Source organism: Gymnoscopelus braueri (assembly GCF_963280865.1).
Source record: "Gymnoscopelus braueri genome assembly, chromosome: 20".
In the NCBI taxonomy this organism is placed as follows: Eukaryota; Metazoa; Chordata; class Actinopteri; order Myctophiformes; family Myctophidae; genus Gymnoscopelus; species Gymnoscopelus braueri.
The window spans coordinates 25,012,595-25,025,552 of record NC_137622.1 but is presented as its reverse complement, the minus strand read 5'-3'; the positions used below and the strand labels follow the sequence as shown (position 1 = coordinate 25,025,552).

The 12,958-nt window shown below is 43.4% G+C and overlaps 1 protein-coding gene across 1 annotated transcript; it reads right to left on the bottom strand.

The window, feature by feature from the left end:
- Positions 1-342: 342 nt before the first annotated feature.
- Positions 343-11,983, bottom strand: gpc2 (glypican 2; the record flags this gene model as incomplete). The annotated part of the gene is made up of 11 exons (XM_080415573.1): positions 343-623; positions 1,092-1,264; positions 1,870-2,006; positions 2,159-2,305; positions 2,876-3,006; positions 4,942-5,107; positions 6,389-6,469; positions 6,634-6,809; positions 8,045-8,179; positions 8,973-9,131; positions 11,797-11,983. The coding sequence occupies 11 exons, from the start codon at positions 11,981-11,983 to the stop codon at positions 343-345; spliced, it is 1,773 nt and encodes a 590-aa protein (XP_080271699.1).
- Positions 11,984-12,958: the final 975 nt, after the last annotated feature.

Below are 12,958 nucleotides of genomic sequence, written 5' to 3'. Positions count from 1 at the left end.
TATTACATTTCAATTAATTAAATGTTCTTTTTTAAACAATCATTTGATTTAATGGATGGCAGTATCATCCCCTGTGGCTTGTTAAGGAGGTAAAAATATACTCATGCAGGAAACTATCCTATTTGAATATGTTGCGCAGTGAGTGAGCTGGTTGTCTTCAGTTATTGCTAACCCATAAAACCTTAAATGTGTCTTTAATTTGCTTGTCAACATTTCGACTTTCATCTGCTGGTGTACCCAAATAGACTTCTTTTTAGAAATCATGTGCTTATACCAAACAAGACCCAAATCCCCCTCCACACCTTCAATCAACTCATCTCAACTCCAGGTTGCATTGAGCAGCTATCTCCACACGGGGGCAGCAATGACCATGACGGACGAAGGCAACAGCATGGGAAGCAGAGACAATGCCAGGCGGCTGCTGGACGATTTAGCTCGTCCGTGGCCATTGTTCCTGTTCCACTTGGAGCCGTTTCTTTCTCTAACACGAGGGGGCTTGCCAGGGTTGGCGGCTGCTGTTCTTGGGGGTTTGTTGTAAGGCGGGGAGTAGGGCCCGTAGCCTGGCCAATCATCGTTGTACCTCTCGCCTTGGTCTAGGCCCCCTGAGCCGCTCCCTTCCTCACCTGGAATGAGAAGAAAGAAAAGAGGTCTAAGACTGCGTTGTGTACACAAGTCAGACACAAATGTTACTTGTACATTGTCACTGCCAACAATAATCCGCATTGAGGCTCAACAAAGAGAAACTAGAGAAAGAAGAACATATTAAAGTGGTAATTAAACAAATGTTGGTTCGGGGTAAGAATATATGAACACGAAGAGAGACAGACCAAGGGACGGAAACTCCCTCGGTCATAAAAGTTCCTTTAAACATCAGAATGTCCAAATGAGTGACCTATACCTCCCTGAACCTTTCAGTACACATAATACATTTGTGTTTGTTTCAGACTTGTCAGCCGGAAACAGTGGATGACTGTATAATGATGACATATCTCCTGCTGCAAAATGTATACATAGAAAACTATTTTCAAGTGTTGTAGTTGCGTGTACGTGCACATTTGTGTTGTGCAAGAGTCAGGGGAAGAACAACTAACTGTCTATAAAGTCGGTGTCCTGGCCGGCCTGTGCATTTCTCAGTTTGTTGGTGACCACCCTCAGCTCCATGATGAGCTGCCTGGTCCTGACGTCCGGCCGGGCGATGTCCACCTCCACCTCCGGATTGTTGATCTGACTCACCAGCCCATCGCCCGTTACGTCAGGGAGGTACCTGGGGCCATAGACACACAGCCTTATTAAATGCATACATTTTCATTTCAAGGACCCCCAGTTTGATAAGCATTATAGACCACATACCCCCATTTGATACCATTTTGTTTTAAATCTCTGGGACCCCAATCTACACTGAAAAATCATGAGTGTTAATTTAAGTTGAGCTACAGACCCATAAGGGTCCCTGGACCCGACGTTGCAAAACAGTGGCATGCATGATGTACAGACAAGGCAGCATTATTTAATTATGCTCTGTCTCTCACTAAGATAAAGGCACACACAAACGAATGCAAAATGTACAAACTGAATTATTAATGTGGTCCTGGTGTTTTTTTTCACACTAACACGCCCACACAAGCGAACGTCCTCAAACACTTCCATGAGCAATGCTGTTACCCAAGAGCTCTCTCGCTCCCTCTATCCTAAGCGCACGTGGGTGAATGTCAAATAAACCTTGTTGTTCTCCACCTGCTTATATCCTCGCACCTTTGTACCTTCACTTGTCCCCACCCCACCCGACCCTTGCCTCCTAATATCCTCTCTTACAAGCGCACAAACACACACACACACACACACACACACACAGAAGCGCGCAACACACACCTCCCACGCGTCTGGCCATTCCAGCAGCGCTCCTCGTTGGTGATATCGGCGGCCATCTTGTCGTCATTACAGATGGTGTGTGGGAGGGACACCCAGAAGCCTCGCATGGGCCGCAGTCTCTCCTTCAGCTCTGTGACCTGGAGAATGGAGGCGGGATGGAGGAAGGAAAAACTGCTGTTGATGACTCACGAAGTCTTATTAAATCACTTGCTTGCTGTGTTTGCGAGTGCGTTGTACGTATGCGTTGGTGCCGAGAACGTATAAAGAAATGACTCTCTTCTCCACGCACCAGTCGATCCAGGTTAGTTCCGGCGGCCGTGGTGGGTTTTTCCTCCGGGCTGTAGGTGTGGAAGGGCCTCCTGTTGGCTCCAGGCTCTTTGGGGGACCGCTTTGACCGTCCCGGAGCTGGCCGGGGGCTTCCACAGCCTTGGAACACCTGGAGGGAACAACAGTAACAACAATAGTGTAAAAAATACTGTATATAAAGGGCATCCGGGTGGCTCAGGTCGGTAAAGTTTGTGCCCACCATCGTGGAAACTGGGGCTCGAATCCTCCACAGTGAATCCGGCTTGGCCGGGCATTCAAACAAACAGAATTGGCTGGGTAAGGACGGCGATCACTTTCACTGCATCAGCGTGGAGCAGAAACGGGAAGAACAGCATGTTCCTAAACTGTTTGGGATGTTTGGGGATTTTGGTTGATTGGAACATGGACAGCGATTCTTTTTGGCATGGAAGTTGATATGTATTCCACGTGAAATTCAATAGCTAATTCAGGACATTATTCCAACCAGTCTTATAGCTGAGGACAGTCAAATAAAGATACTAATATAATATCTATATTTATTTTAGTAAAATTAATAATACATCTACAAGCATCCATTTTGTCTGTGCATTTCCCCATTCCTCTATTTCTCTGTTCCCCATCCTCCATCCTTCCGCATCCACCTCTATCTCTCTCTCCCATGACACCTCCATCATCCAACCATTGATCCCTTCATCCTTGCCTTTGTGGAGATGGTGACGCTGTTCTCCTGCATGTGCATGATGGCTTCGGACACCTTGACAGAGATGGAGTCTGCAGCCAGCTCTATGTTGAAGGGCCCCTCCAGCTTCTCTGACACCTGGTATAATGCATCTGAGGGAGAGATAGAGGAAAGGGTGAGGAGAAGAGGGGGCAGGGAAGAGGTAGAAAGAGAGAGCTCTCTAGTTTGTTTGCAGTGCAGTAATAAAGCACAGAGAGACAAAGTACACAGTAAAATCCAGAGTGTTAAATTCAAATGGCAACACAGTACATACGGTATTATCTTACCTAGGATTCAAACCCGGCAAGCTCAAAAGTGTCTACTGCTGAGCTAAGCGGGAAAGCCCGTTTGGGCAGCGCAGGCTAAGTATTACGCTTTGAGCTTCATGCAATACCTTTTGTCAACCAGTAGTGCTCCATATGTGACCAAATAACCACCAGTAGGTGGCCTCAATGGAAGAGCATGGACACCACCTCCTATCACTGCAGATGTGCTAGTTTATATTATATTAACATACTGTACCATAAATGTGTTTAAAATAATGTTTTATCAATTACTTTAAGTTCCTGATTGTATATTTAAATAAACATTGTTTTTCTCTGTATCATCCTAAAATTATTTAAAAAAAAAAATAATTAAACAAATCTATATGCTAAATAATGTAGTGAAAGAATAAATCCTGACAGCTTACAGTATGAGAATATCTCACCGGAAAGAACAGAGAGAAAGAGAGAGAGAGTGAGAGAGAGAGAGAGAAAGAGGTGGAAAACAGAGAGAAAGAAAGCAATGGAGAGGAGGGAGGGAGGGAGGGTGGCTCATTGGAAATGGAGCCAGTGATGTATGAGGAGGAGGAGGGAGCATTGTGGAGGCAGAGACAGGACATGGAGGAAGGCTGAGCTGTTTGATGAAAGCGCGGAGCAAACGCAGGAAGACGGATCAATTGGAAAGGAGGAGGGAGGCATGAATGTTTAATGAACGGCCAAATCATTAGGGGAAGGAGGACAGACACTTGGAGCACACAGAGAATGAAAGAGACAGCGCCAAAGGGATGCTAGATTCATGTGTAGCAGGGCTCCCGTCTAACTTTTTTTCACCACCGTCCCAGAGCCGTCGCAAAGTAAATGTAATCCGTCCCCATGTGTTATTTATTAATCATTATTATTATCATTACTATTGTTATTTCTGGTGGTATATGCTTGGAAGTCCTTTAAAACGACATGCCTGCATGTCATTTATTTTGGTTGGAAGAATTGGACCTGCGGCTGCCTGTTATTGAGAGACTTCACTGTAACACCATTATTGGAGTAAATACCGATCTGTCTGTCGGTTCTTTTACAGGGAGAGTCACGGCACGGAACTCCGTGAAATCAATGCCAGCATGGATGACTGGCTTTAATGTCACAGTAGCGTGTTCACTGTTCAGTTGAACATGTGTGAGACTCACTAAGACTGTGATGTGTGCAGTAGGCAAAAAAAAAAACTCTTTGTCCTGTCTGCGTCCCAAGGGAGATACATTTTCTTCCCAAATATATATTTTTAATTATATGGATAATGACGGGCGCCGTTACTCTTGAGCAAATGACACCCACCACCTGTTCTCTGCCCCCAGGTACAGTAAGACTTCACCCACTGTAAAGGTCATTATACACCAAGAGCGACACGAATAAACGATACGAAAATACATTGTAATTATATTAAATCAAATTCTTATTTCGGTGATGCCTCCATTCATACATGTTTATGATTTTATTTGCGCTGAAAGATTTATCTTGCTTCTAAAAATAGCCTCGTTATAATCGTGCTCGGTGTGCAAGTAACATAACACAAACAGCAGTTTAAATTAATGTAAATTAATCACACAAAATAAACGCTCCCGGTGTGTGCAGACCTTAAAGCTGCACTGTTGAAACCCAAATCCCTAAGCTTGCCCAAAAGGATATTATGATTGATATTTCTCAAGGACAGTTTCGTTTTAGGAAAACACAACAGCAAAACACTACAGCAACAGTGTGCCATATGGTCTACTACTACGGCCACGGATCACTTACCAATGAAGTTGTTCCATTCAGTGTCGAGGTCAGCCTGATTGGCTAGGCAGCCCTTCATAACGTTGAGGCAGAGGCCGTGACAGGGGCGCAGGGTGGGCATGCCCCGGCACAGCGGGCAGTACCACTGTCGCATCAGTGCACGCACACACTCTGAGCCTGCAGTCAACTAGAAAAACAGGAGGGTGAACAGAGTAATGTGTGAAATAATGAACAGATGACTAAGCTGCAATTAAAGTCCTAATGTGGAACATCCGTTTTAGAAGTCTTTTTTGGTAACGCCTCTGGTTGCTACGTTGCCTGTTGGAACTGCAAATCCCAGAATTCAGTTTGACACTTGCTATTTTGGAAAGAAAGTGTCAGGGGGCAGACATTCAAAATATACAAGTGGAATGTTATAGCAGAAATAGCTTTTGTTCACTTGAGACATTTATGTAGTATGTTTTTACTATTGTCAATAACAATGGTTCTAGGGGGTCCCCAGCAAAATGACTCAATATAGCATCAAAATCACTTTAACCACTTTAACCCTATTCCATACTTCAGGTATGCGATAATAGCCTCGATCTACAGTGACAGGTTGTGAGCTTGTATGAAAAGTCTTGATTGAAAAATGCTATGCGCTTGTAGGAAAAACTTCTGAAATATTGTTACACAAATGTTCTGTTATGGGGGTCCCTGGCACAAACTATTTTCAGATGGGGGTCCGTGGCATATTACATATTAACTTAGGGGTCGTTGACATGAAAAGGTTTGAGAACCACAGCTCTAAACTGTCTACAGAGACCCAACATTCCCCCATGAGCAAGCACTTGGCGGCAGTGGCAAAGAATATCGTATGGATGATAGATCTCGGCATCCACATGGGAACAGCTTGGCTCCAATGTGGCAAGGCTGTGACGTCAGTCGTCTATGATGTGTCTATAATGTATGACTCTAAATGTGGGCACGGTTTCAGCCCGATCCGAGCCCCTTTGACTTCCTTTATAAAATTAACGTTAAATCATCATCAATCAAGTATAAAGCCGTGAAAGCATAAAACATACGTGAAACATTTGTGAAGGTACTTCTTTGGCCTACTGGAAGTGTGAATGTACGAAGGTTGGTGTTTGTGAGATTTGTACTGGACACACACACACAGACCTGGCCTCTTATAGACCGTAAACTCCTGCAGCGCGACTGGTAAAAACATCCATTTGTGGCACATTGCCATGACGAAGGAATGACAGCAAGAGATTAGGCTATTATCTCTTCTTCCCCTTTTTTAATGCCTTGCCAGCCATAAAAGAAGATAGATTTATTTGTATTTTCAGGGAGGAAGAGCCAATAAGGCAATAATAAGATTAACAACCTCTCCTTTGGTTGTCACTGGGGAAAGCCACCATGGTGGCATGCCCCTGTAACCATCTCAACCAAACATCCATTACGGACCACTCTTGGAGCAACTTACTTTTGTTGCTTTGTTCACAATGTCTCGACCAGTGGCTAAGGCTTGAGACAATGCTCTGGCTGCAATGAACGCCCTGGACACCTGGATACGAATAAACAAAGACAAGAACAAAGATGTTCAAACATGACAACAATCTTCTAAGCGAAAGAGCATAACGCGCAAATCAACCACAGGAGCAATGAACTGCCAAACAGAACTACTGAAACAGTTTTCAGTAGTTCACACAATATCAGACGTTCACACACCTGTACGCGTAGTTTCCGGGGCACATCTCCAAAAGGCAGCAGCTGTTCAGCATGTTTGTTAACACACTCCAGGTAGTCCTCGCTGAACTGGTACTGAGGGTTGACTAGAGAGAAGACCCGCTCCACTAGTCTGGACCAGAACTCTGACAGAACCTCAGCCAGACTTACACTGCCTCCTGTGGAAAGACGGCGTGCAAATGAACAAGGTGAATTAAACGCTTTCTTCCTTCTGAATAGGGTCACATAACACACTGCAATTATTAGCATATAAATAAATTATTACGAAATGTCTTTACTGACAAAAAAGGCTGTGTTCAAACAAATGCTGAATCCTTGACATGTGGCATAGATCACCAAGACCAAATCAGGTCTCAGATGCAAGTGAAATTTGGATGATTGTAGTATCAAAAAATATCAAAGAGGATATGTTCTTTTCAATACAGCAGACATTAAAAAGTGTTTTTTTATTTTATATTCATTGTGACATTTAATTATGAGCCAATTAAATTATGTTTCGAATAAAGGCTGTGGGGCTGTTCAGTTATGTTGGGGACGTTTATATGATATATGACAATTCAACTGGTAGCCAGATCCTCAATTGGTACCTCTCCATTATGAAGTTTACAGTGTGGGCTCCAATTAGCCTACACATGCTGTTTGGCAGACAGTAACAGGTTGACTAGCAGTAACAGCCTGTGACTAAGCTCGCCAGCAAGCGGCTGCCATGCCAAAATAATGCAACCCAGAACTGAAATAGAAACAACCTGGCATCCATGGCTTTCCAATTCTCTATCTTTCCATGGTGTTCCAATTCTCCATGGCATTCTACTTGAAAGACACACTGCTGCTTCTTTGACAACATTGGTCATTCCCACTACTTCAATAGGGATTTGGAGCAACGCTAGGCAAAACTAGAGCTCTAGCTATGACCTACCTGGAACTAACAGTCTTTGCTAATTGTTTTAAATAGAATAGAGCACTAAAGAAGGTTTTCTCCGTCAGGGTAATTAATTCGCTGTCAGCTAAATTAAAGGAAATTATAATGAACTTCTACTGTTGCTCAATCTTGTGTCCAATGTTGGAAATATTTGCTTGGCTACATTCAAATTATTATGGAAACATAATGCTACTGTTCCAGAGTGTTTGCAAATGCTGCAATATTTGTCCCAGATCGGCCTATGATTACCTATTTCAAATATCTGTGAATTAAACACTCACCCTCACCACGCTCCTTCCCTTGTAATAGCATTCCACTTTGCACCTTGTATGAGTGAATCTCACACAGTACTTCTCGTTCAGATTGCGATACACAATGTAACGTGGTGTATGGAGGTGTCTTGTAAACATGTGTGGACTACAGCATCAGGAATGCTGGACACAAACATGTCAATATGCCAACTGATTAACTAACCGGCATAGTAACGGCGTAGTTCCACAAACAGCTCCTGGAAGACGTGAGCATTCTGTGTGAAGAGGCGTCCATAGGTCTTGGTAAACATCTGGTTCATAGACTTCTCTGACAAGTCAATGAGCTCCCTGAAGAACTCTAAAAGAGATAAAAGACAGGCAGGACTGAGTCTGTATATGCAGTAGATCTCCCACCCACTCCCCTCGCTTTCTTCACTAACATCCATGCCAAGTTTCTGCATTCCTGTTGTGTTGACCCTAGCTCGACAGCACAGGGAATTGTTACGTGATAAGGGGTGGATTTGTAAATCAGCATCTCTCCGTTTTAAGACTCCTGCAATCCCTCGCTCAGTGTTATATTTGGTACTTTGGTATATTTTAATGAATCATCATCAGTTCCGTTACATAAGCAGGTGGGGGAGAATATGATGAGATCAATACACAAAAGTATTAGAAGGAAGTAGAATTGGGGGTTGCATGATATTAATAAACATGATCACACTATAGTTTTTTTAACACTGTATTTATGGTAAGTACAAATAGTTCCACTGTTGTTTCTTGTTAGGACTTGAATAAAATGAGATTTTCCCCATGGTGTGGCTTTATTTCCAGTCACGGATTGGCATGTGTGAGTGAATGCTACAAACTTCTCAGCACACTCACAAAGATTACAATGTGAGAAACTGTAGCTGTGAACACTAGATAGCTATAATAGCTCACTTTAAATTCATATTTAAGGAATTCTGCTGGTTTTCTCAACCACAGGGCTGATTTATGCTTCAGCTAAAAAGCGTCAAGTGAAGTGTCGCTATACAAAAGCAACATATTTTAAACTGGCAAAAGTGTTGCCTCAATTGCCTCAACTGCCACTTTTACTTTTACAGTTGTAATATTTCTGACGTCAATGCTGCATGACACAGTCGGGGCCTCACCATCAAACTTGCGGTGTCTCTGGGTGAAAGTGGTCAGAAGGAACTGGCTGGTGTCCTCCATGGCTTTGAGGAAGTCTCTCTCACTCTGCAGGGCCAGTGTTTCCTCCATCTGACTGGAACAGCAGGTGTAGTCCTGAGGACACAGCCGCAGGTGCTCACCTGGACCAATGGGAAAACAGTCAGGGAATCATTAGACCACAGCCCCAAGTACTACAGCCAATAGGAACGTAACTGATATAATCTCAGGTAGCTGATCACACCTACGTGCCACTGCCGATCCGACCGATATGTTTGAGTCAGATGGTGTCAGGGGCTTTGTCAGAGTACCCGTTGTACACGTCTGTCTGTGTCTTGTGTCCATATCTGTCTACCTGTGTCCCTTTTATGCCCATATATGGAGATCCCTGATGTCATTAGTAAATGCCCATACCCTGTATATTGGCATTCCGACCGATATATATGGGCATATTGGTTGGATCGGCGGTTTTGGACAACTGGATATTCATAATATGGCCATCTATGGACATATCGGTCGGATCAGCGGTTCTGTACAACCGCATATCCGAGCCACTCGGCAGCGGGCACCGCACTCCCTTGAGCCCTTTCCGATGCACGTGCCGAGTTTTAAGTCGGTCGGTCCCATATATGCACAATTGCACATGACCATATAAGGGCATAGCGGTCGGATCTGTGGCTCTGGACAACCGGGTTTGTTTATGGTTATGTCTGAGTCAGCTGTCAGAGTGATGTCAGATGTCCGTTTTGATATTGATTTAAACATGAGAATGTAATTTTCCACGTAGCTGTACAGCACTGATTTTACTCCCTTCCATATGACATAGTTCAACAAAGGAGATTGGATTTGACCATTTTGGAAAGACTGATCAAAATGGTATCTCTCACACACACGCACACGCACACGCACACACGCACACACACACACACACACACACACACACACACACACACACACACACACACACACACACACACACAGCATTTGTATTGCAGTTTTACACAATTCTATTACAGATAGACGTATTCATAAAGACTGTCATTAGGACTATCAGCTCAAAACAGACGTATTACAGTGAAAGTGGGCTCTATCGGTTCTCTTATTCATCAACGTGTGCCGTTACTGCCAGAAAACCTTATCGAAGATAAGGAAGTAATAGAAATTTTAAATTTCCCTGCATGAATAATTCAGACGCAATCTGTCTTTCTTTGTCAACTCAGGTTGGGCCTTTGATATGTCTGAGGTAATGATATGTAAATGACAACCAATAAAGACAACAATCTGGCTTAAGAGAAGATGTTGCTATAGGGTACAATTCCTCTTCAGCTCAAACCTAAACAGATATGACTTTTGTTTTTAAAACACTGTCTGAATTGTAATTGTAACTACTCCACCCTCTGTTTTTTCCCTTTCTCTGCCTCTTTTGTTCTCTGTGTGTGTGTCAAGCTATTAGCCCTCTCTCATCCCTCCATTTCCATTTCTAAAACTCCCTCTCCTCATCCCTCGTTCTCCTGGCCATCTGCTCCCCTCGCCCACGGGACAGTGAGCCAAGACTTAGAGATAACCCCACACACACACACACACACGATCAATCAATATTTCATTCTCTCAGTAACATACAGACCCAAATCCTTCAACAATATAATCATCACATACACAATAACACCGCATTGGTCAGACTTTCACTAAAGACCTAAAATTGCTCAAAGATTCCAACTGCAATAAAGGCTTGTCCCTTTTCTTGTGTATTTGTGCGAATGACACATGCAATCAATATTGCAATTATTTCACAGACTCATTATAGTGCCAAGCCCTTTATAGACCTTTATACTCCTGCCTTGCCCTTTAGGGCATCAGCTCCCAGTCTCTCCACCCCTCACGTGCACGCATGCGTGTGCACACACACACACACACACACACATACACACACACACACACACACACACACATGCGCGCACACACACACACACAAAAGTTAAACTTAGCATACAAATATTAAATGCTTAGTCCAAATTGTTAATCCTCATGTTATTTTTTTTATAATTCCTAATTCTGATTGTTATCCACTAAAGCCTTCAGGCAGGGCTGGATAGTAACGGTACATATAATACCAGCTACTAGCCAAAGACTAATTAGGGGCGAGGTTCTTTGTTGCGCCTGGTGTTGACAATTTGCTCATCCTCTTATAGGATCCAGTTCAAACAACTGGGGCGGGGGGCAGTGTTGCCAGGTTTTGCGAGAGAAACAAGCAACATGTCTATGAAATTACCAAAAAAAATCTTCACCAATGTGTTTGTAAAGGTGTTTAGTAACACATCTCACAAAGACTGAAATGCAGTCCCCCTAGGAGAATTTTTGACAGCTCCTTAAAGTTGGGGTACCCACCATAACCTTGGTTAAAAAAAATCCCCCAAAAAATCAAAATTTAATTCTGTTTTAAGTAGCATGTAAGGTGTCAAACTAGGGTGTTTTTATGATTCTGAATCCATTGGAAGCATTTGTTTTGCACCAAAACCACTCCTTGGGCTAAAAACGGCCCAATCTCAATGGGCTTTTACACAAAAAGTATACCTAGCTGCCTACACTTTAGAAACAAAAACAAACTGCAACCTTACAGAAAAAAGAAGCCCAAAGTCGCTTATAATAAGCAGACATGGCAACCCTGACGGTGTGTGTGTGGGGGGGGGGGTACAATCTGTTATATGCCTTGTTCTTTCGTTTAATTAAAGCCCACAGAACAACAGTCTTTGGGACGGAGTTCCCTGTGCCCAAACAGCATGATGATTTCAGAATGTAAGCCGCCCTTACCGGAGATCTGAGTGAGCGGGGCGGTGTTGGTGCTGTAGCCCTTCTCTGAGTACACCTGGCGGGTGTCGCTGCAGCTCCGCCCCGCTGTGACCGTCGCCGGGCCCAGGGTGTGTGACAGGGCTGACAGTGCAGCCAGCATGCAGGGCAGCACCAGCGGGTACCGGCGGAACGAAAGCCGGGGTTCCATCTTTACTGTCACCACTTTAAAAATCCAGCAGTTTCTTTCTTTATCAGGCTACAATTGAGACGATCGCGAATTAATGTAGACAGTCTATGTCAAATCAAGGCATAAAAAGCCCAAAATAAATCTATAAAATAAAAATGTAAAAAGGCAAAAGTAGCCAAGATTATCGTCACTTGTAGCCTGCAATACTGTAGGAGTATTAGTTCTAATAGATCTGGTCAATCTAAAAATCCGCCTCTAAATATTAATCATAGTCTGCACATTATCTCCTCAGTAAATCATTTTCAGATAAATCCACCTCCAGGACTGACATATGTTTTCTTTTTGTCTTTTCTTCTTTTACTGCACCTGTTTTAGTCCTGATCCCTATGAAGCTGCTGTACATACAGTGCATTTAGTGGGAGTATGAATGAATGGGTCCTGATCGCAGCATCTCTGTGTAGTTTGCAGCCTATCAGTCGCACCAGAACAATGGACCAACAGGGAGGGAGGATGAGGGGAGGAGGGCAGTGTTGCCATGTCCGCTTATTTTAAGCGACTTTGGGCTTGTTTTTCTGCAAAGTTGCTTGTAAATATTGGTAGTTGCGTTGCGGGTTGGCCTTGTTTCTAACGTGTAGTTAGTTGTTGCTTATATGGGCTTGTTAATTAAATAAATAATGTTGTTTAAACCAGTTGTTTGTATCAGTGGTTCTCAAACATTATCAAGTCAATAACCCCCAAATGAATGCCTATGTGTCTGCGGACCTCCATCTGAAAACATGTTATGCCAGGTACCCCCATATACAAGATTTGTGTTAATTAGATTTTTTTGAAAAGCAGATCTACAAGCTGTGAGCTTGTTTTCTGTAGCCAAATAGCCAATGTTTAAAGGTTCGCTTCTTTTGGGCTTGTTTTCATAGACCTGGTTGCTTGTTTCTCTCTCGAAACCTGGCAACGCTGTAGGAGGGGGCAGCATCATAGGGCAGCATGGGTTGGTGG